Here is a 22057-nt window from a genome sequence, read left to right on the forward strand (position 1 = left end):
GGTGTAAGGAATTCAACACCAACCGAAAACTCCAATTCCAATTCAACCACGAACTGGAACCACCACAACCATACACCTCCGGGCTGCCCCAAGGGTCCCCCCTATCCCCAGTATTATTCATGATATACGCCGGGGTAATAACAGACCCCACCAACTCCCCCAAAGAAATAAACACCACCTACATCGACGACGACGCCTCGTCCAACTAGCAAAGTCCCCTCTCTTTATTACCAAAAGACTCAACGAAAGAATGAACGAAAGAGTCAGGAAACGGCACCCCTTAACATCAAATACGAACCCCAAAAATCCGACTTAGTCTTTTTCAAACCCACAACGTCGAACGCCCAAACCCCAAAACTCGGTAACAATCGCAGAAGAAGAAATCCACCCCAAAGACAGACTCAAATATGTAGGAGTCTGGCTGGACTCCAACCTCTCCTTTCGACCACACATCGAAGAAACTATCGCCAAGGGCCTCAGAGCCCTAGGCAGCATCAGAAACATCGCCTACCTCCCCGGATCAACAGTCAAATCCATTCACCACCTCACCGTCCAAGGCTTCCTCCCCACTATCCTATGGGGATCGGAGGCGTGGTGGACGGGAGCCGACCACATCCTCCGATCACTATCCCCACTCTATAACGAAGCCGCCAGGATAATAACAGGCCTACCCCGCTGGACAAAAACAGAAAGACTACTAAAAGAGGCAGCACTCCCCCCACTTGAACTCCTCCTCAACTATAAATCACGAAAATACGGAACGCGCATCCTCTGCCACCCCGCAGACCACCCACTCAACGAAGAATTATACAGCTCCTCCCTACCAGAATAAAAAATACCAAAGGCACAGGCCTACATCGGATTGCATCACTCATGCTACCCTTCCAGGAACCAGGCAATCGCAGAGAACGATGGATCCAAAACGATACTCTCACCAAACGAATGCTGGAAGAATGGAACTCCATCCCATGCATCAACTACCACGAACCAGGAACCCTCAAAATCCAACCAAGCGAGCAAAACTCCCCCGATCCAAAGCAAACTCATACACCGCATACGATGTCAAGCTACTAGGATAGACAGACACGCAGCATTCACGGAACCCGAACCCTGCCAATGTGGCTCGGAACAATCTTCCAAACACACCATGATCGACTGCCCGCGATGGGCGCAAATACGAAGGCCACTTATGGATAAAATCCCAGGACCGCCCACGTGGGAAAACTGGCTATTTACCAACCTCAACGTAGACATGATTCTACAATTCGCAGCAAAAACCAACCTACTCGACTGGTACGAAATGGACGAGGAGGACCCGGAGGAATGATATTTCTTTCTATCTTTTCTTTTCCTTTTCTGTTCCGCCTTATGATTCTTCACGTTGTCTTTCCTTTCCTTTCCTTTCGCTTTTCCGTTTCTTTTCCTTTTGTCCTTTCTTATGTTTTGGCGGAGGCGTCGGCGTGCGATAAGTCATGTACTTCAAAGCAATATAAAACTATCTATCTATCTTCTGTACTCCTCGCAACACCAAAACTTTCGAACAACAATAACTTTTGGCCTGCATTCCCGATAAAACTTTTACTCGAACACGATCCTGTATGTCAATAGACCGCGTAATCTATTGGTACTTATCGCACATCTGTTCGTACGCGAAGTTATTCACGCTCTAGTCCCTGAGTTGTGATCTCCTCACCCCTCAACCCTCGCTTAAGCCTCGCGACCGTAGCGAAAAACAACAACCTGGCCTCACCAAACCCACCAACCCACCAAACATTGCGGGCAGAAAGAGGACTCTATCAGAAGTCTTTCCTAACCCAATCCGATTCGGAACATCAGTGATGTCCCAGCAAGCCTCGTTGAGCTCCTGGTTCGCAGGGGCCTCCCTCCAGGAACCCCGGCACCCCCCCGCTTCCCGACACCCAATCGACCAACAAACACAATCCACACAGTAGAACAGACCCAATTCGATAACGAACCTTTCTCCATCTTCGCCGAACATACTCAATACAACGAACCATACGCCCCAAAATACGACTACATCCACCCCAGCATTGTTCCCGAAGAAACCCACGCCAGAATGGACTTGAACTACATTCCTGGGTGGTTAGAAACGCACTCACCGTAGCACTCGAACCCCTCAACCAAACGACCGAACAAATTAACAGGGACCTAAAAGCCACCATTGAAGTCCTATCCACCCAAAACGATTCCCTCAAACACACCGTCACGTCCTGGTAAACAAATGTTTGAAATGACAAAAAACCAGGACAAAACATCGGAAAAACTCCACCGACTCCAACAACAGCTCACCAACCTCTCTGTCAACAGGCCAGCACCAAGCAATCATGAAGGAAGAACCTCCGCAATTGCCGCCGTCGCTGCCGCCACCACCACCGCCCCTACCACACCCGCCAACAACGCCAACAACCCCAATCACCCCAACCATGCCCAACAGCCAAAAGGGAAAGCTAAGGAAACGCTGGCTCCAGTGGCACCAAAATCCTACGCGTCCTCTGCGGCAGGAAACACAATCCCCGAATTCACGACTGTCACGAACAAGAGGAAAACCAAACCCAAAGCAGACCCCCTGTTCAAACCGGAAATCACCAAACTCAACCGGGAAATCGTGATCGAAACCAACAAGGAACCCTAGTCACCCCATCGGACATCAGAGCCAAGATCAATGCAAAAATCCAGGACCCCGATTGCCAACTAATCGCCGCCCGGAAAACAACCAAGAATAACATAATCCTGGAATCAAAATTCGCAACCCCAGCAACAAAGGTCCTTGAATACAAAAAGGAAATCGAAACTGCCTTGAACGAACTAAAGGTACCCTTCGTCGACATCCGAATTAACTCCAGATGGTCAAAATTCATCCTCCATGGCATCCCCACCTCCATAGGCGAAGCCTTCGACGCAGGACAATGTCTAGCATCGGAAATTAGAAACAACTACGGCAATACTTTTGAACTGGCACAAATCCCGAGATGGCTATCAAAACCAGAAGCCCGAATCGGAAAGTCACACTCTTCCATGATCATTGCCCTCCCTGGACAATTCACCAAAGAAAACCTCGGCCTCCGATACCTTACCCTCTTCGACAGGAACTGCAAAATCGACAGTTACCTCCCAGCAAACCCAGGACCCAGTGCGCCAAATGCCTTGAATACGGCCATAGACAGGAACGCTGCTCTAACAGCGGAAGATGTGGACACTGTGCCGAGGAACACAAACCAAAGACCACCCATGCACAGAATGCGCCGGAGGTCTCAGATGCTCACACACACCTATCCGATGCTATCACTGCAAGGCCCCCCACAAAGCAACAGACGCCAACTGCCCAGAACGAACCAAAGTCCGAATCACAAACAGACTCGGACCAGACACAAACCCAAGCCCGCTACCAATCCCCGTAGTTATCCCGGCACAAGACCCCCAACAAGAAGATGCAGCCATGGATAACACCCAATGAGTCACATCAAAAGAACTACGGCTATCGCACAGCAACTGAACTGTGCGAAAAACGAGCTCACAACAAAGTCAGTAGTGGAGGAAGCAGAATAGGACCACAACATACTTTTTCTTTTGTTACAGGAACCATGGAACAATAAGGACGGCCACCCACCGGAATCCCCCCTTTTCTATCTATTCACAGCCAGCAACAAGGGCACTAAAGCCGCCACATACATCAGAAAACACGCCAACCTAAAACCAAAACACCACTACACGCTGAACAACTTCATCGTCTCCGTCACGGTGGAAATCCAGAACCAAAAAACACAAATCCTCAACATTTACTCACCAGGGCGAAGCGGACCCTTCACAGAAATCTCCCGCCAGATAATCACCATCCAAAACTGACTCGTCATGGGGACCTTAACAGCCACCATCAACTCTGATACGGACACAGATCCCACGACTACACCAACACAATCAGAGCAGACAAACCCGGATCCAAGAAGCTCAAAAAATGGATCGACAAAAGCTATCCCTACCCAACGAACCGGGCGAATTCACACACTTTCCCAGAAACAACAACAGACCAACCATCATCGACCTGACCCTGATCAAAGGACCTATCCTGGACCATGATGTCCGCTGGAACATCGACCGCCACGGCGCAGGCTCCGATCACGGAAAAACCATAGTTCAACTACGGATAGAAAAACCCCCCCACATACCCAGAAGACTATGGCACCGGACGAACTGGGAAAAACTGGAAGAAAACATCTCAGGCCTCCAACTCCCCCCCAAGGCATGGGAATCCCAGGGTCATACAAAGCAATCAGTCGACTTTATACTTGAACATATAAACAATCTAACAGATCAAGTCACCCCATGGAGCCAAGGACACATCAAATCAAAAAAATGGTGGACCCCGGAGTTGAAGAAGCTCAAAACAACCCTCAACGCAGCGGAAAGGAAAGCCAAGAAAACCCAAAAAAACGAGGACAGAGAAATATTCAGGAAAACGAGCAGGAAATGGACATCACTGATCCGAAAAGCCAAAGCAGAACAAAGGGAGAAGGAACTTTTGGAGGCTAAAGGAAGCACCATCTGGAAACTAGTCAATGCAGGGAAAAGAAGGGATGTTACAATCCCAACCATACAAGGTGAAGAAACGTTTGCGGGGAAGTGCCAAGCTCTAAGAGCTCATCTCTTCCCCACAAATTGTACGTCCCCCAACAACCACCCACTCCAAATTAGACCCCCATTCTTTGATCTTAGTGACACCTTCCAGGAAGTTACATCAGAAGAAATTATATCCGCAATCAAATCATGCCCAACGCACTCGGTCACCGGCCCCGACGGCATCCCATACCCATTCATCCAGGCCACGATCAAAGCAAACATCCAACTATTTCAAGACATGTTCTCAGCCATGCTCCGCCACGGAGTCCAACCAGACCGATGGAAAGTGGCAAAATGTGTACCAATCCCAAAACCAGGCAAACCAGACTATTCATCGGCCAAAGCCTATCGACCGATTTCCCTACTGCAATGCTTCAGCAAGGTATTGGAAAAAATAGTGGCAAAAAGACTATGCACAGCCGGATCTATATTGGAAACACTTACCAAAGACCAATTCGGAGGCAGGCCAACAATCTCAGCGATCGATGCCCTACTCCGCACCCTCACACCCATCCAACAAAACCTCCTAATTAAACGAACCACAGGGACTGCTACCCCAGACAGACCAGCCCTTCTCACAAACGATATACAAGGAGCCTTCAACTGCGTGGACCACCTCCTACTCACAGAAATCATGACCCAGCAAAAATTCCCGACCTACCTAACCAACTGGTGCAAGTAATTCAACACCAACCGAACTCTCCAATTCCAGTTCAATCATGAACTAGAAACCCCCCAACCATACAACTCAGGACTGCCTCAAGGTTCCTCCTTATCCCCGGTCCTATTTGTGATATACGCAGGAGTCATAACAGACCCCAGCAACTCCAACAAAGAACTCAACACCACATACATCGATGACGAGGCGCTCGTTCAGATCGCAAAGACACCCCTCTACGCTACCAAAAGGCTAAACGAAAGGATGGCCGAAAGGGTAAAAAAGGCAACACCCCTCAATATCAAATACGAACCACAGAAATCCGACCTCATCTTCTTCAAACCCACAACATCGAAAATCCCCACACCAAAACTACCAGTCATAATCGCAAACGAGGAAATCTACCCTAAGGACAGTCTCAAATATGTTGGAATATGGCTAGACTCAAACCTCTCCTTCCGACCACACATCGAAGAAACCATTGCCAAAGGCCTCCGAGTACTAGGGCAAATCAGGAACATAGCACACCTCCCTGGATCAACAGTCAAAACCATACACCACCTTGTCGTCCAAGGCCTCCTCCCTACAATCCTATGGGGATCAGAAGCATGGTGGACAGGAGCAGACCACGCCCTAAGATCACTCCACCCACTATACAACCAAGCAGCCAGGGTCATAACAGGCCTCCCCCGATGGACAAAAACTGCAAAACTACTTAAAGAAGCAGCACTCCCACCACTGGAACAACTCCTCACGCATAAAACGCGAAAATATAGTACACGGATCCTTTGCTATCCGGCTGACCACCCCCTCAACGAAGAACTCATCCAACTACTCCCCAGCAAAATAAAGAACACCAAAGGCACGGGACTCCACCGAATCGCAACACTTATGCTTCCCTTCCAGGAACCAGGAAACCGCAGGGAAAGATGGATACAGAACGACCTCATCACCAAGCGCATGTTGGAGGAATGGAATTCCACCCCAATCACCAACTATCATGAACCAGGAGCCCTCAAAGTAAACCCCAGACGAGCAAAACTCCCAATCTCCAAAGCTAAATTGATACACCGCATACGATGTCAGGTCACCAGACTAGACAGACATGCAGCATACTCAGAACCTGAACCCTGCCAATGCGGCTCAGAACAGTCCTCCAAACACACCATAATCGAATGCCCCTGATGGACACAAATCCGGAGGCCATTGATGGATAAGATCCCGGGACCACCCACCTGGGAGAACTGGCTCTTCACGAACCTGAACGTAGACCTTATACTACAATTTGCAGCAAAAACAAACCTACTGGATTGGTACGAGATGGACGAAGAGGAGGAGGACCCGGAGGATTAAAGGCTTTCCTACTTTCCTGAACTCGTTTTTCCGTATCTCCTTACTTGATTTTCCTTTCCTTTGTCTTTCTTTTCTTTCTTTCTTTCTTTTCTTTCTTTGTTTCCTTTGTCCTCGGCGGTGTTTGATGGCGTGCGATAAGTCTTGTACTTCAAAGCAATATAAAAAATATCTATCTATCTTCTGTATCAATCTGCTATACACTTGTTCGTACCTGGCATACCCTACCAGGTAGAATCACTTCTATATCTACGCTGAATACCAATATACACGCTGTTACTTCTCTTCTCCACGAAGACCACTGCACCTCGCTTGACCTCGCTTGACTAACTCGACAGCTTCTACTGTTGCATATCGTACCCTGCGGAATACTCGCTATCAACGCCCCTTGAGATTACGTTGCGTCATCATCCGCACCGTACGCCATGTTCGCCGCCGACCCACCTGCATGGGTCCCTCCCAATAATGTGGAGGAGTTCAAACAGCAGTTCGAACAAGACCCCGCCGCCCTATTCGCCCACCTCGCCGAAAACTCCCAGCTCCGCATCGCTCAGCGAAACGAAGCTCGCCAACAACTCGCCGCCGCCAACGAAGTCATCGATAACCTGGAAGAGCAAATAAACCAGCTCAACCTGAACCTCAACATCGCCCGTGCTGCCGCCGCTGCCCCCGCCCCCATCGCCGTCGCCCCCCAAAATGCCGCCCCACAGTCCAATGCCGCCCCCGCCTTCAGGTCCGAAAAGTTCCCGGACCCTGAGAAATTCGATGGTACCCGTTCCAAGCTCCCTGGGTTTATCACCCAACTCCGGATGAAACTCGAGGTCAACGACGACAGGTTCCGCAACGAAGCAGCAAAGGTCATATATGCTGTTTGCCGAATGGAAGGAAGGGCCCTAGACCAGGTCGTTCCTCTTGTCAACGCCAACCCCGCCGCACCCTTCTCCTCCATCGCCGCCTTCGTCGCCCACCTAGAAGCTTCGTTCGGAGATCCAGACCCCCGGGGAACCGCCCGCCGCCAACTCGTCGCACTCAGACAAGGCAAAGGAGACTTTGCTACGTACTATTCCCAGTTTCTCCGCATCATGGCATACCTAGACTATAACGAGTGGGCAAAAATAGACGCTTTGGCCGAAGGATTATCCGAGGACCTTAAGGACGCTATGAGTTACAGGACGGACAGGCCAAACACCGTGGAAACCTATGCGACGACCCTCATGGCCATCGACAACCAAATCCGGGGCCGGAAGGCCGAACAAAAGGCCATCCGTAACACGATGGGCCAATTTACCGCTCCCTCCGCCGCTGCACATCCGTCCCACACCGCTGGAGGCCTCGCCCCCATGGACCTCTCCGCCCTGCAGGCTCGCCCCACCCAACGACCAGCCCCCGAACAACGCTACACCTTCATCAATGGCCAACGAAAAACCTCCATTGCTGAGAATCAATGGAGGCGAGACAACAATCTTTGCATGTACTGCGCCAACCCCGGTCACGTCTTCGCCAACTGCCACTCCGCCAACCGACCCCATGGCAACCAACCGGCTATGAGGGGTGCCCTCCTCGCACCTGTCCGCACCCCCGATGACCCCGCCCCCCCGCCGATCGCTAGCTCCGCCTCCTCCGAGTCGGGTTTTCACTAGTCCCGGGCTTGATCAATGGCCCCTGCCCGGGACCACCTAATGTTTTTCCTTTGTCTGCGTTCTCTATCTCTGGCTTCTCCGTATCGTCTGTGGTGGATAAATTGGATGGTGATCATTTTGTTGCTTCTTGTAAAATTGTAAACAATAAAACTCCCATTCAAACCTACGCATTGATTGATACTGGTGGCTCCGGGTTCGCATTCATTGATGAGACATTCGCGCGCCATAACAACTTCCCCCTACTCCCACTCAAATCACCTCGCACTCTCGAAGTCATAGACGGCCGACCCATATCTTCTGGTCAAATCACCCACCTATGCTACCTGCCTATGTCCATCGAAGACCACCGTGAAACCGTCCCCTTCTTCGTCACCAAACTCGGCTCCTACCCCCTCGTACTAGGAATCCCCTGGCTCCAGCTGCATGACGCCACTCTGCGGTTTAAGGAAAAAACCATACAGTTTGAGTCAGAATACTGCAAGCGCAAGTGTAACGCCTCCAAGAAAGCCGCGCCCGTCAAAGCAATCGCCCCGCCACCCCGCTTCCACCTCGTCAGCTCCGCCGCCCTCTGCCGCTTCGCCCGAAGGGATAAACTTCAGATCTTTAGCGTAACCATGAAGGAAATCGATCAAGCTATTGACAAAACCCCGAAGGACGACTGGAGAATCAAGATACCAACGAAATACCAAAAGTTCTACTGTATGTTTGACGAAGACCTCGCTAATGAAATGCCACCACGCCGGCCATATGACCACAAAATACCGCTCAAGGAAGGGAAGGAACCACCGTTTGGCCCGCTATATGGCATGTCCCGCGACGAATTGATCGTTCTCAAGAAGTACATACAGGATAACTTAAAAAAGGGTTCCATACGAGCCAGCTCCTCCCCGCCGGTGCCCCTGTTCTATTTGTTAAGAAGGCTGATGGAACTCTGCGTCTTTGCGTGGACTACCGCGGCCTAAACGAGCTAACCATCAAGAACCGGTACCCCCTACCACTCATCCGGGAAACACTCGACCGACTATCCAAAGCAAAATGGTACACCAAGCTAGATCTCCGCCAGGGATACAACCAGATTCGAATGGCCGAAGGCGAAGAATGGAAGACAGCTTTCCGCACCCGATATGGTCACTTTGAATATACGGTCATGCCCTTCGTACTGACCAATGCGCCGGCCACGTTTCAACACTTTATCAATGACTGCGTCCGCGAATACCTCGATATGTTCTGCACAGCCTACCTTGACGACATCCTGATCTATAGTGATACCTTCGAGGAACATCAAGCCCACGTTGAGAAAGTCCTCGAAGCCTTGAAAGCCAATGGGATACTGCTGAAACCGGAGAAATGCGAGTTCCACACACAGAGTACCACCTACCTCGGCCTCATCATCGAACCTAACGGCATCCGGATGGACCCCAAGAAAGTAGATACAGTTCAGAACTGGACAGTCCCTAAGACAGTCAAGGATGTACAAGCATTCCTCGGATTCGCTAACTTCTACCGCCGGTTCATATACGGATTCTCCAAGCTTGCTGCACCGCTAAGTGGACTGACGAGGAAGGACAGAACATGGGCATGGACAAGCGAAGCTCAAGCCGCATTCAACACCCTCAAAGAAGCTTTCACTACCGCCCCTGTTCTCGCCCACTTTGATCCCGAGAAGGAAATCACTGTAGAAACCGACGCTTCGGACTACGTCTCCGCCGGCATACTCTCACAATACGATGACAATAATACCCTCCGACCTGTGGCTTACTTCTCCAAGAAGCACTCCCCTGCCGAGTGTAACTACGAAATTTACGACAAGGAATTACTGGCAATCATACGATCTTTCGAAGAATGGCGCCCGGAACTCGAAGGAGCCGCACACCCAATCGCGGTCATATCGGACCACAAGAACCTCGAGTACTTCATGAGTACCAAACAACTCAATCGGAGACAAGCACGATGGGCAGAATACCTCTCAAGATTCAACTTCGTCATCAAGTACAGGCCGGGGAAACAAGGTGGGAAACCGGACGCATTGACAAGGAGATCAGGAGATCTCCCTGGAGAGGGGGATGAAAGACATTTACATCAGAGTCAGACCGTGTTGAAGAGGGAGAATTTGGAAACTAAGCTAAGTTTGTTAGTGGGCTCTTTATCAAATGAACCCGCTGAAAAGAACGCCTCACTGAACAAATTATTTGACGAAGGATACAAAGCTGACCCATTCCCACAAAGGATACTAGACATGCGAAGCAGAGGCAAACAACAGTCGAAGGAAATATCAATGGCCGAATGCAGTGAGAACGAAGGACGACTACTTTACCGCGGTAACCTCTACGTGCCTGAATACTACCCCCTGAAACTCCAAATTCTCAAGCTTTACCACGACGCTCCCTCTGCTGGACACCCCGGACGCGAAAAGACATTCGAACTCATCAGTAGGGACTACTACTGGCCTCGCATGCGGAAATATATTGGCCGCTATGTCCGGAATTGTCATACCTGTCGACGAAGCAAACCAAGCACCCACGGGAAACTCGGCGTACTCCGACCCCTACCAATACCTGAACAACCCTGGCAGGAAGTATCAATGGATTTCGTTACTGGACTACCAGAGAGTGAGGGTTATGATGCAATCATGGTAATCGTGGACCGACTAACAAAGATGCGACACCTTCTACCCTGCAATACAACCGTTAACGCCGAAGATGTCGCTCAACTATACCTGCGAAACGTCTGGAAACTCCATGGTCTCCCTACACATATCACCTCGGACCGTGGCACACAGTTTACCGCCAAGTTCTGGAAAGAGTTGTGTAAACATCTCGGTATCGAAGCAAGAATGTCCACCGCCTTCCACCCTGAAACCGACGGCGAAACCGAAAGGCTCAACGCTGTAATGGAGCAATATCTACGAGGCTACGTGTCCTATCAACAGGATGATTGGGTCAAATGGCTCGCTATGCCCGAATTCTCTGCTAACAACCAGGTCTCCGCCTCGACAAAGGCCACACCCTTCTTCGCAAACTTCGGCTTCCACCCCCGGTTCACAGTGACGCTCAAACCTTCCGACAAGACGCCACCCAGCCTTGATGCCAAAGACTTCGCTGGAAAGATGATGGAGCTCCATGAATACCTACGCACCAACATCCGAACGGCACAAGACCAGCAAGAGCAGGCCACCAACGCAAAGCGAATCCCCATGCCCCAATACAATGTCGGCGACATGGTCTTTGTATCAGCCAAAAACATCCGTACCACCCGCAACCCGAGGAAGCTCGACTGGAAGAAGCTTGGACCATTCCCCATCAAGGCAGTTATCTCCCCATATGCCTATCGAGTCGACCTCCCCCGGAGTATGAAGATGCACCCTGTCTTCCATGTGTCGCTATTGGACCCCGCCGCATAGGACCCCGTACCGGGTCAGGTACAACCACCCCCGCCGCCTGTTATCGTCGAACAGGAGGAAGAATATGAGGTTGAGGAGATTCTGGACTCGCGGAAAACAAGGAATAATGGCCTGCAGTACTTCGTCAAGTGGACAGGATACACCGACCCCACCTGGGAACCCGCCGCATACCATAACGACACCGCCGCAGTCGACACCTTCCATGCACAATACTCTGGGAAACCGGGGCCACTCGAGATGAAGGTCAGGACTCAGGCTCGCAGGAGCTCGCGCTTGAAGGGGGGGGCTACTTTCATGTATCGGTTGGTGGAGTCGTTAGGTTACGCTGAGTTGGATTAGTCAGGAGGTTTCCATCGCGTTCTATGGATTTCTGTTCGGTTGCGTGGTGTGAGTCATTTTGGATTAGTCATCGTAGGATTTCCTTGTGTATATTAGAGGGCTCTCCCTCGCCTCGTACCTGTTTTCCCTTTCTCTTCTTCCTTCCTTACGCAACGTCTTCTGTACTCCTCGCAACACCAAAACTTTCGAACAACAATAACTTTTAGCCTGCCTTCCCGATAAAACTTTTCCTCGAACACGATCCTGTATATCAACAGACCGCGTAATCTATTGGTATCTTATCGCACATCTGTTCGTACGCGAAGTCATTCACGCTCTAGTCCCTGAGTTGTGATCTCCTCACCCCTCAACCCTCGCTTAAGTCTCGCGACCGTAGCGGAAAACAACAACAACCTGGCCTCACCAAACCCACCTAACCCACCAAACATTGCGGGCCGAAAGAGGACTCTATCAGAAGTCTTTCCTAACCCAATCCGATCCGGAACATCAGTGATGTCCCAGCAAGCCTCGCTGAGCTCCTGGTTCGCAGGGGCCCCCCCTCCAGGAACCCCAGCACCCCCCCGCTTTCCCGACACTCAATCGACCCAACAAATACAATCCACCACGATTGAACAAACCCAACTCGGTAACGAACCTTTCTCCATCTTCGCCGAACATACTCAATACAACGAACCATATGCCCCAAAATACGATTACATCCACCCCAGCATCGTTCCTGAGGAAACCCACGCCAGAATGGACTTGAACTACATCTCTTGGGCGGTTAGAAACGCCCTCACCGTAGCACTCGAACCCCTCAACCAAACGACCGAACAAACCAACAGGGACCTAAAAGCCATCATTGAAGTCCTATCTACCCAAAATGACTCCCTCAAACACACCGTCGACGTCCTGGCCAAACAAATGTTTGAAATGACAAAGAACCAGGACAAAACATCCGAAAAACTCCACCGCCTCCAACAACAGCTCACCAACCTCTCTGTCAACAGGCCCAGCAACCAAGCAATCACTGAAGGAAGAACCTCCGCAATTGCCGCCGTCGCTGCCGCCACCACCACCGCCCCCACCACACCCGCCAACAACCCCAATCACCCCAACCATGCCCAACAGCCAAAAGGAAAAGCTAAAGAAGTACTGGCTCCACCGGCACCAAAATCCTACGCGTCCGCCGCGGCAGGAAACACAAACCCCGAATTCACGACGGTCACGAACAAGAAGAAAACCAAACCCAAAGCAGACCCTCTGTTCAAACCGGAAATACCAAACTTAACCGGGAAATCGTGATCGAAACCAATAAGGAACTCCTAATCACCCCATCAGATATCAGAGCCAAGATCAATGCAAAAATCCAGGACCCCGATTGCCAACTAATCGCCGCCAGGAAAACAACCAAGAATAACATAATCCTGGAATCAAAGTTTGCAACCCCAGCGACAAAGGTCCTTGAATATAAAAAGGAAATCGAAACTGCCTTAAACGAACTAAAGATACCCTTCGTCGACATCCGAATTAACTCCAGATGGTCAAAATTCATCCTCCATGGCATCCCCACCTCCATAGGCGAAGCTTTCGACGCAGGACAATGTCTAGCATCGAAAATTAGAAACAACTACGGCAACACGTTTGAACTGGCACAAATCCCGAGATGGCTATCAAAACCAGAAGCCAGGATCGGAAAGTCACACTCCTCCATGATCATTGCCCTTCCTGGACAATTCACTAAAGAAAACCTCGGCCTCCGATACCTCACCCTCTTCGACAGGAACTGCAAAATCGACAGTTACCTCCCAGCAAACCCAGAGACCCAGTGCGCCAAATGCCTTGAATACGGCCATAGACAGGAACGTTGCTCCAACAGCGGAAGATGCGGACACTGTGCCGAGGAACACCAAACCAAAGACCACCCATGTACAGAATGCGCCGGAGGCCTCAGATGCTCACACACACCTATCCGATGCTATCACTGCAAAGCCCCCCACAAAGCAACAGACGCCAACTGCCCGGAACGAACCAAAGTCCGAATCACAAACAGACTCGGACCAGACACAAACCCAAGCCCGCTACCAATTCCCGTAGTTATCCCGGCCCAAGAACCCCCACAAGAAGACGCAGCCATGGACAACACCCAATGAGTCACATCAAAAGAACCACGGCTATCGCACAGCAACTGAACTGCGCGAAAAACGAGCTAACAACAAAGTCAGTAGTGGAGGAAGTAGAACAGGACCACAACATACTTTTTCTTTTGTTACAGGAACCATGGAACAACAAGGACGGCCACCCACCGGAATCTCCTCTTTTTTATCTATTTACAGCCAGCAACAAGGGCACCAAAGCCGCCACATACATCAGAAAACATGCCAACCTAAAACCAAAACACCATTACACGCACAACAACTTCATCGTCTCCGTCACGGTGGAAATTCAGAACCAAAAAACACAAATACTCAACATATACTCACCAGGGCGAAGCGGACCTTTCGCAGAAATCTCCCACCAAACAATCACCATCCAAAACTGCCTCGTAATGGGAGACTTTAATAGCCACCACCAACTCTGGTATGGACACAGATCCCACGACTACACCAACACGATTAGAGCAGACAAATCGGGATCCAAGAAGCTTAAAAGATGGATAGACCGACAAAAGTTATCCCTACTCAACGAACCAGGCGAATTTACACATTTCCCTAGGAACAACAATAGACCGACCATCATCGATCTGACACTCGTAAAAGGACCAGTACTGGACCATGACGTCCGCTGGAACATCGACCGATATGGAGCAGGTTCTGATCATGGGAAAACGATCCTGCAACTACGAATAGAGAAACCCCCCCATATCCCCAGAAGACTATGGCACCGAACGAACTGGGAGAAACTGGAAGAAAACATCTCAGGCCTCCACCTCCCCCCCGAAGCATGGGAAAGCCAGAACCACACAAAGCAATCGGTCGACTTCATACTCGATCATATAGACAACCTGATAGACCAAGTAACCCCATGGAGCCAAGGACACCTTAAATCCAAAAAATTGTGGACCCCAGAGCTGAAGGAAATTAAAACAACCCTCAACACACTAGAAAGGAAAGCCAGGAACACCCAAAAGGACGAAGATAGGGAATCTTTCAGAAAGACCAGCAGGAAATGGACGGCAGCAATCCGAAAAGCCAAGACAGAACAAAGGGAAAAAGAACTCATGGAAGCCAAGGGAAGCACCATTTGGAAACTAGTCAACACGGGGAAAAGAAGGGACTCTACAATCCCAACTATACAAGGTGAAGAAACGTTTGCGGGGAAGTGCCAAGCTCTAAGAGCCCAACTCTTCCCCACAAATTGGACGTCCCCCAGCAACCCTCCACTCCAAATCAGACCCCCCTCTTTTGACCTTAGTGACGATTTTCAGGAAGTAACCACAGAAGAAATTACATCCGCAATCAGATCATGCCCGACACACTCGGGCACCGGACCCGATAACATCCCATACCCGTTTATACAGGCAACAATCAAGGCAAACACCCAACTCTTCCAAGACATGTTCTCGGCCATGCTCCGACATGGAGTCCAGCCGGATCGATGGAAAGCGGCAAAATGCATACCGATCCCGAAACCAGGAAAATCCGACTACTCGTCAGCCAAAGCCTACCGACCCATCTCCCTATTACAATGCTTCAGCAAAGTACTGGAAAAGATAGTGGCAACAAGACTATGCACCGCCGGATCCATCCTGGAGACCCTCAGCAAAGACCAGTTTGGAGGAAGACCAACAATCTCAGCGATTGATGCCCTACTACGGACTCTTACGCCCATACAACAAAACCTCCTAATCAAACGAACCACAGGAACCACCCCAGACAGACCAGCCCTCCTCACAAATGATATACAGGGAGCCTTCAACTGCGTCAACCACCTCCTACTCGCAGAAATCATGACCCAACAAAAATTCCCAACATACCTAACCAACTGGTGCAAGGAATTCAACACCAACCGAACACTCCAATTCCAATTCAACCACGAACTGGAACCACCTCAACCATATGCCTCAGGACTACCCCAAGGCTCCCCCCTCTCCCCAGTATTATTCATGATATATGCCGGGGTGATAACAGACCCCACCAACTCCCCCAAAGAAACTAACACCACCTATATCGACGATGATGCACTGGTACAACTCGCAAAGTCCCCCCTCTTCATTACCAAAAGACTCAATGAAAGAATGGCAGAGAGGGTCAAGAAAGCAGCACCCCTCAATATAAAATACGAACCTCAGAAATCCGACCTGATCTTCTTCAAACCCACATCATCGAACATTCCAACTCCCAGAAATTCGGTAACAATCGCAAAAGAAGAAATCCAACCTAAAGATAGACTCAAATACGTTGGAGTATGGCTGGACTCAAACCTCTCCTTCCGACCCCACATCGAAGAAATCACCGCCAAAGGCCTGAAAGCCCCAAGCAGAATCAGAAACATCGCACACCTTCCTGGGACAACGGTGAAATCCATCCACCACCTCATCGTCCAAGGCTTCCTCCCCACCATCCTATGGGGATCAGAGGCATGGTGGACGGGAGCCGACCACATCCTCCGATCACTATCCCCACTCTATAACGAAGCTGCCAGAATAATAACAGGCCTACCCCGCTGGACAAAAACCGAAAGACTGCTGAAAGAGGCAGCACTCCCCCCACTCGAACACCTCCTCAACCACAAATCACGAAAATACGGGACGCGTATCCTTTGCCACCCTGCCGACCACCCACTCAACGAAGGACTTATACAGCTCCTCCCCACCAAGATAAAAAACATAAAAGGCACAGGCCTACACCGAATAGCATCACTCATGCTACCCTTCCAAGAACCAGGCAACCGTAGAGAGCGATGGATCCAAAACGACACCCTCACCAAACGCATGCTGGAAGAATGGAACTCCATCCCATGCACCAACTACCATGAGCCAGGAACCCTTAAAATTCACCCCAAACGAGCAAAACTCCCCCGATCCAAAGCAAAACTCATACACCGCATACGATGCCAAGCCACCAGATTAGACAGACACGCAGCATACACGGAACCTGAACCCTGCCAATGTGGCTCGGAACAATCCTCCAAACACACCATGATCGACTGCCCGCGATGGACCCAAATACGAAGGCCACTTATGGATAAAATCCCAGGACCGCACACCTGGGAAAACTGGTTATTTACCAACCTCAATGTAGAACTGATTCTACAATTCGCATCAAAAACCAACCTACTCGACTGGTACGAAATGGACGAGGAGGACCCGGAGGAATGACGATAGGTTTCTTTGATTTCTCTTTCCTTTTCTGTACCTTCTCGTGATCTTCATTGCTTTCCGTTTTTTCTTTTCCTTTGCTTTCTTCGGTTTTCTTTGTTTTTCCTATGTTTATGGCGGAGGGTCCGGCGTGCGATAAGTCCTGTACTTCAAAGCAAGATAAAAATCTATCTATCTATCTTCTGTATCAATCTGCTATACACTTGTTCGTACCTGGCATACCCTACCAGGTAGAATCACTTCTATATCTACGCTGAATACCAATATACACGCTGTTACTTCTCTTCTCCACGAAGACCTCTGCACCTCGCTTGACCTCGCTTGACTAACTCGACAGCTTCTACTGTTGCATATCGTACCCTGCGGAATACTCGCTATCAACGCCCCTTGAGAGTCACCCGTCATGGGGGCACAGCCCACGTCACCAACGCCCCCGGCGCCCACACGGCCACACGACTCTTACGGACGAGAAGGGTAGGAGCCAAACTCAAGATCGGACAACTACACCACCCCGGCGACTGCGAACCCTTTGAAGTACCAATACGGCTATCTCGGAACAAGGACGCGCTCCAGGCGCTGGTGGACACTGGAGCCACCGGATATGGGTTCATTGACGCTTCCTTCGCAAAGGCCCGCGGATATCCCCTCGAAGAACTCGCGACCCCAAGACATTTGCAAGTGATCGATGGACGAGCCATCGCCTCCGGAGCCATCACCCACTGTTGCAAACTCCGCCTCGAGATGGATGATCATGTGGAAGGGGCCTCCTTGTTTGTCACCAAGCTCGGCGACGTGAAAGTGGTCCTCGGACTCCCCTGGCTACAACACCACGCTGCCGAAATACGGTTCGCCGACCGATCCATCTCCTTCCACGCCGAACGCTGCCAACAGCACACTGCAACTCGCTGGACCTCCTCCCTCACCTGTCCCCCCTTGACCGCCTCCGCCGCCACCCTGCCGCCCCCGCCAATACCCCCGAGAGCAAGCACCGCCATCCCCTCGCGCCCGCCGCCGATACCCCCAAGGCCAGCCACCCCCGCCGCACGATTACCTTGTCCGCCGCCCGATTCCGCAGAGAAGCACAACAACCGGACAACCAGCTTTTCCTCCTCGCAGCCCGAGCCCCAAGCCCAAACTCATCGCCGTCCCAATCAACCGATGAACTGGTCCCTGCCGCTTACCACCAATACCTCCACCTGTTCCAGGAATCCGAGGCCCAAGCGCTCCCAACCCACCGGTACATCGATCACGAAATCCCGTTGATGGAAGGCAAGCAACCACCCTTTGGCCCCCTGTACGGCATGTCCTCGGAGTAATTAAAAACCTTGCGGGAATACCTGGATGACCAGCTAGCCCGAGGGTACATCCGTTCATCTTCGTCCACTGCAGGAGCTCCAGTCCTGTTCATCAAAAAGAAGGACGGATCCTCAAGGCTATGTGTGGATTACCGCGCCCTCAACGCAGTCACCATCAAGAACCGCTACCCACTGCCGTTGATCAAAGACACCTTGGACCGATTAAAAGACGCCAAGATATACACCAAGTTGGATCTCCGCCAGGGCTACAACCAAATCCGAATCAAGGAAGGGGAAGAATGGAAAACAGCCTTCCGAACCCGGTACGGGCTGTTCGAATACCTGGTCATGCCATTCGGACTCACCAACGCCCCCGCTACCTTCCAGGCCTTCATGAACGATACCCTCCGAACCCACTTGGACGACTTCTGCACGGCGTACCTCGATGATATCCTGATCTACTCCAACACGCCCGAAGAACACCAGCAGCATGTCCGCATTGTCCTGGACAAACTACAAGCCGCGGGCCTCCACTGCAAGCCAGAGAAGTGTGAGTTCCATGTAGATCGTACCGAGTACCTGGGGTACATCATATCCGGCGAAGGGGTCACCATGGCAACCGACAAAACAAAGGCGATCCAGGAGTGTAAGATACCCACCTCGGTCCACGACGTACAGGTCTTTTTGGGGTTCGCCAACTTCTACCGAAGATTCATCCGCGATTACTCCAACGTAGTATCCCCCATGACGAATCTGTTGAAGAAGGACGCCCCGTTCATATGGACAACCGCGGCGGAACACGCTTTCGCCCAACTAAAGGAAGCTTTCACCACCGCCCCGGTACTAAGGCACTATGACCCCGAACGAGCGTGCATAGTGGAAACAGACGCCTCTGACTTTGTCGCGGCAGCGGTACTCTCCCAGAAGGACGACCAGGGAATCCTACACCCTGTGGCGTTCTACTCCCACAAGATGACGCCAGCCGAGTGCAACTACGACATTTATGACAAAGAACTGCTAGCGATCGTACGCGCGTTTGAAGAATGGCGGAAGTACTTGGAACCCAACAACCAAGAAACCACGGTGTACTGCGATCATAAGAACCTGGAGCACTTCATGTCCACAAAGATCCTTAACCGTCGTCAAGCCCGCTGGTCCTTAACGCTGTCCTCCTTCAACTTTGTAGTCACCTACCGCCCGGGTACGAAGAATGGGAAACCTGATGCCCTCACACGTCGATCTGGAGATCTCCCTAAGGAAGGGGATGAAAGATTGACCCAGCAGCACCAGGTTGTACTAAAACCAAAGAACCTTCGTCTGGCAGCCGCACTACAGACCCCCACACCCTCCAAAGTGGCACCATCCCGCCAAAGGCAACTAGAGGCCGCACTGGCCAAGGACCCTCTATCCAAACAACTCATGAAGGATATCGCGGCCGAGAAGAAACACTCCCGCTTCTTACCCATAGGTGAATGCACAGTTAAGGAAGGATTACTGTACTATCAAGGCCTACTATACATCCCTAACGACGCCGCTATCAAGTTGGAGATCCTCCGCACCCACCATGACGCACCTTCGGCAGGACACCCAGGACGGGCACGCACGCTGGAACTACTATCCCGGAACTTCTACTGGCCCCAAATGCGGAAGTCCGTTGCCCGTTATGTGGACCACTGCGATACCTGCTCCCGAATTAAGCCGGCCCGACATGCCCCGTATGGCCTCCTCAAACCATTGGCTCCCCCAGTCAAACCTTGGTTTTCGTTATCCATGGACCATGTTACAGGCCTACCCGAGTCCCAAGGATCTAACGCCATCTTAGTGGTGGTCGACCGGCTAACCAAAATGGCCCACTACATCCCCACGAGAGACACCGTCGACGCCCCGGAACTGGCCCGACTATTCCTACAACACGTCTGGAAAGCACACGGGCTGCCGAAAGACATAGTATCAGATAGAGGCACAACCTTTACCTCGCAGTTTTGGAAGTCACTCTGCGGCCAACTGGACATCAAACCCTGATTCAGCACAGCCTTCCACCCACAAACAGACGGACAGACCGAAAGGGTAAACGCCATCATGGAGCAATACTTACGGGGCTACGTCAACTACCAACAGGATAACTGGGCAGAGTTCCTTCCCCTGGCAGAATTCGCGCATAACAATGCCTCTACGGAACCGTTGGGAGTCAGCCCGTTCTTTGCCAACTATGGGTATAATCCCCAACTAGACGTCCTCCCTGCTGAAGAAACGCGCAAAGTCACACCGAAGGAGGTACTGGAATTTACGAACTCAATCTCCACCTTACAGGCTGCCCTGCGATCAGAGATCCTGTATGCACAAGCCGCCGCCGCCGATAGTGCAAACACCGCCCGACTTCCAGAGCCCCGACTCGAAGTAGGAGATATGGTATGGCTATCGAGAAAACACATACGCACCACTAGGCCATCGGATAAACTAGATCACAAACGGCTAGGGAAGTTCAAAATACTCGAACGCATCGGATCACATGCCTACCGCTTGGAACTCCCCGCCTCGATGAAGTCCCACCCAGTATTCCACGTTTCATTGCTAGAACCTGCTCGGACCCAACCTTTGCCAGGCCACATACAACCACCACCGCCCCCGGTAATCGTTGAAGGGGAGGAAGAGTTTGGAGTACAGGAAGTACTGGACTCCCGAATACGGCATCGGCAACTACAATACCTAGTCAAATGGACCGGCTACGAACAACCCACCTGGGAACCGGCTCGGAATCTCGATGCGGAATTAGGGGCACTGCAACGCTTCCGCTCCCTATATCCTGACAAACCCGCGGCAATCCTTAAGAGGACCTTGCGTAGGAAAGTATAGTTTGTTACGGTTTCTTTCGCAAATGAAACCGCTCTATGTTACGTTCCCTGATGTTTCGCCTACAACCATTTGCTGACTTGCTATGTACTTACGTTTGCCTCGCCTACCTGCTCGCAGGAGCTCGCTCTTCGAGAGGAGGGGCTAAACTGTTACGAACCACTACCGCGACACGGAGGAAGCCTGAGTCATCGGAAAGCGCCGGAAGTTTCTGCGAAGGATTAGTAATCGGCTTGTTTCTCTTTCTTATATATAGGGGTGTTTGCCCCCTCACTGTCTACTTCTTTCCTTACGCAACATCTTGTATTTTACTTTGAGTTATTACTTTGGGGGATTTACTTCGCTTCAATACACTTCTTTACTCTCAGTCCCCGTTACGTCTGCTGCCCATCATGCTCTCCGCATCCACCGTTATGTTCCTCGTCGTCGCCCTCGTGGCCCTCTGCTCGCTTACCCCGCTGTTCCCCTCGGTCCCCTCGCCGACCGCTGTCTCCTCCGTCCTAGTACGGACCATTGTCCCTGCCCACGGGCACACCGCTGACTCCACCCTCGTCATCGTGCGAGCCTACTTTCTCCTTCCCAAGAGCCCCC

At 51.1% G+C, this 22057-nt stretch overlaps 3 protein-coding genes across 3 annotated transcripts; all 3 read left to right on the forward strand.

Annotated features, from left to right (window-relative positions):
* Positions 1–17434: 17434 nt before the first annotated feature.
* Positions 17435–18584, forward strand: LAJ45_06403 (uncharacterized protein; the record flags this gene model as incomplete). Its single annotated transcript, XM_046115967.1, has 2 exons — positions 17435–17444; positions 17737–18584. The coding sequence occupies 2 exons, from the start codon at positions 17435–17437 to the stop codon at positions 18582–18584; spliced, it is 858 nt and encodes a 285-aa protein (XP_045970628.1).
* A 1451-nt stretch (positions 18585–20035) lies between these two features.
* LAJ45_06404 (uncharacterized protein) lies at positions 20036–20638 on the forward strand (the record flags this gene model as incomplete). The annotated part of the gene is made up of 1 exon (XM_046115968.1): positions 20036–20638. One exon carries the CDS (start codon positions 20036–20038, stop codon positions 20636–20638), a length of 603 nt encoding a protein of 200 aa, XP_045970629.1.
* Positions 20639–20695: 57 nt separating this feature from the next.
* Positions 20696–21469, forward strand: LAJ45_06405 (uncharacterized protein; the record flags this gene model as incomplete). Its single annotated transcript, XM_046115969.1, has 1 exon — positions 20696–21469. The coding sequence occupies one exon, from the start codon at positions 20696–20698 to the stop codon at positions 21467–21469; it is 774 nt and encodes a 257-aa protein (XP_045970630.1).
* Positions 21470–22057: the final 588 nt, after the last annotated feature.

The sequence above is a fragment of the Morchella importuna genome, assembly GCF_003444635.1.
Source record: "Morchella importuna strain M04M26 chromosome Unknown Morimp01GS019, whole genome shotgun sequence".
Classification (NCBI taxonomy): Eukaryota; Fungi; Ascomycota; class Pezizomycetes; order Pezizales; family Morchellaceae; genus Morchella; species Morchella importuna.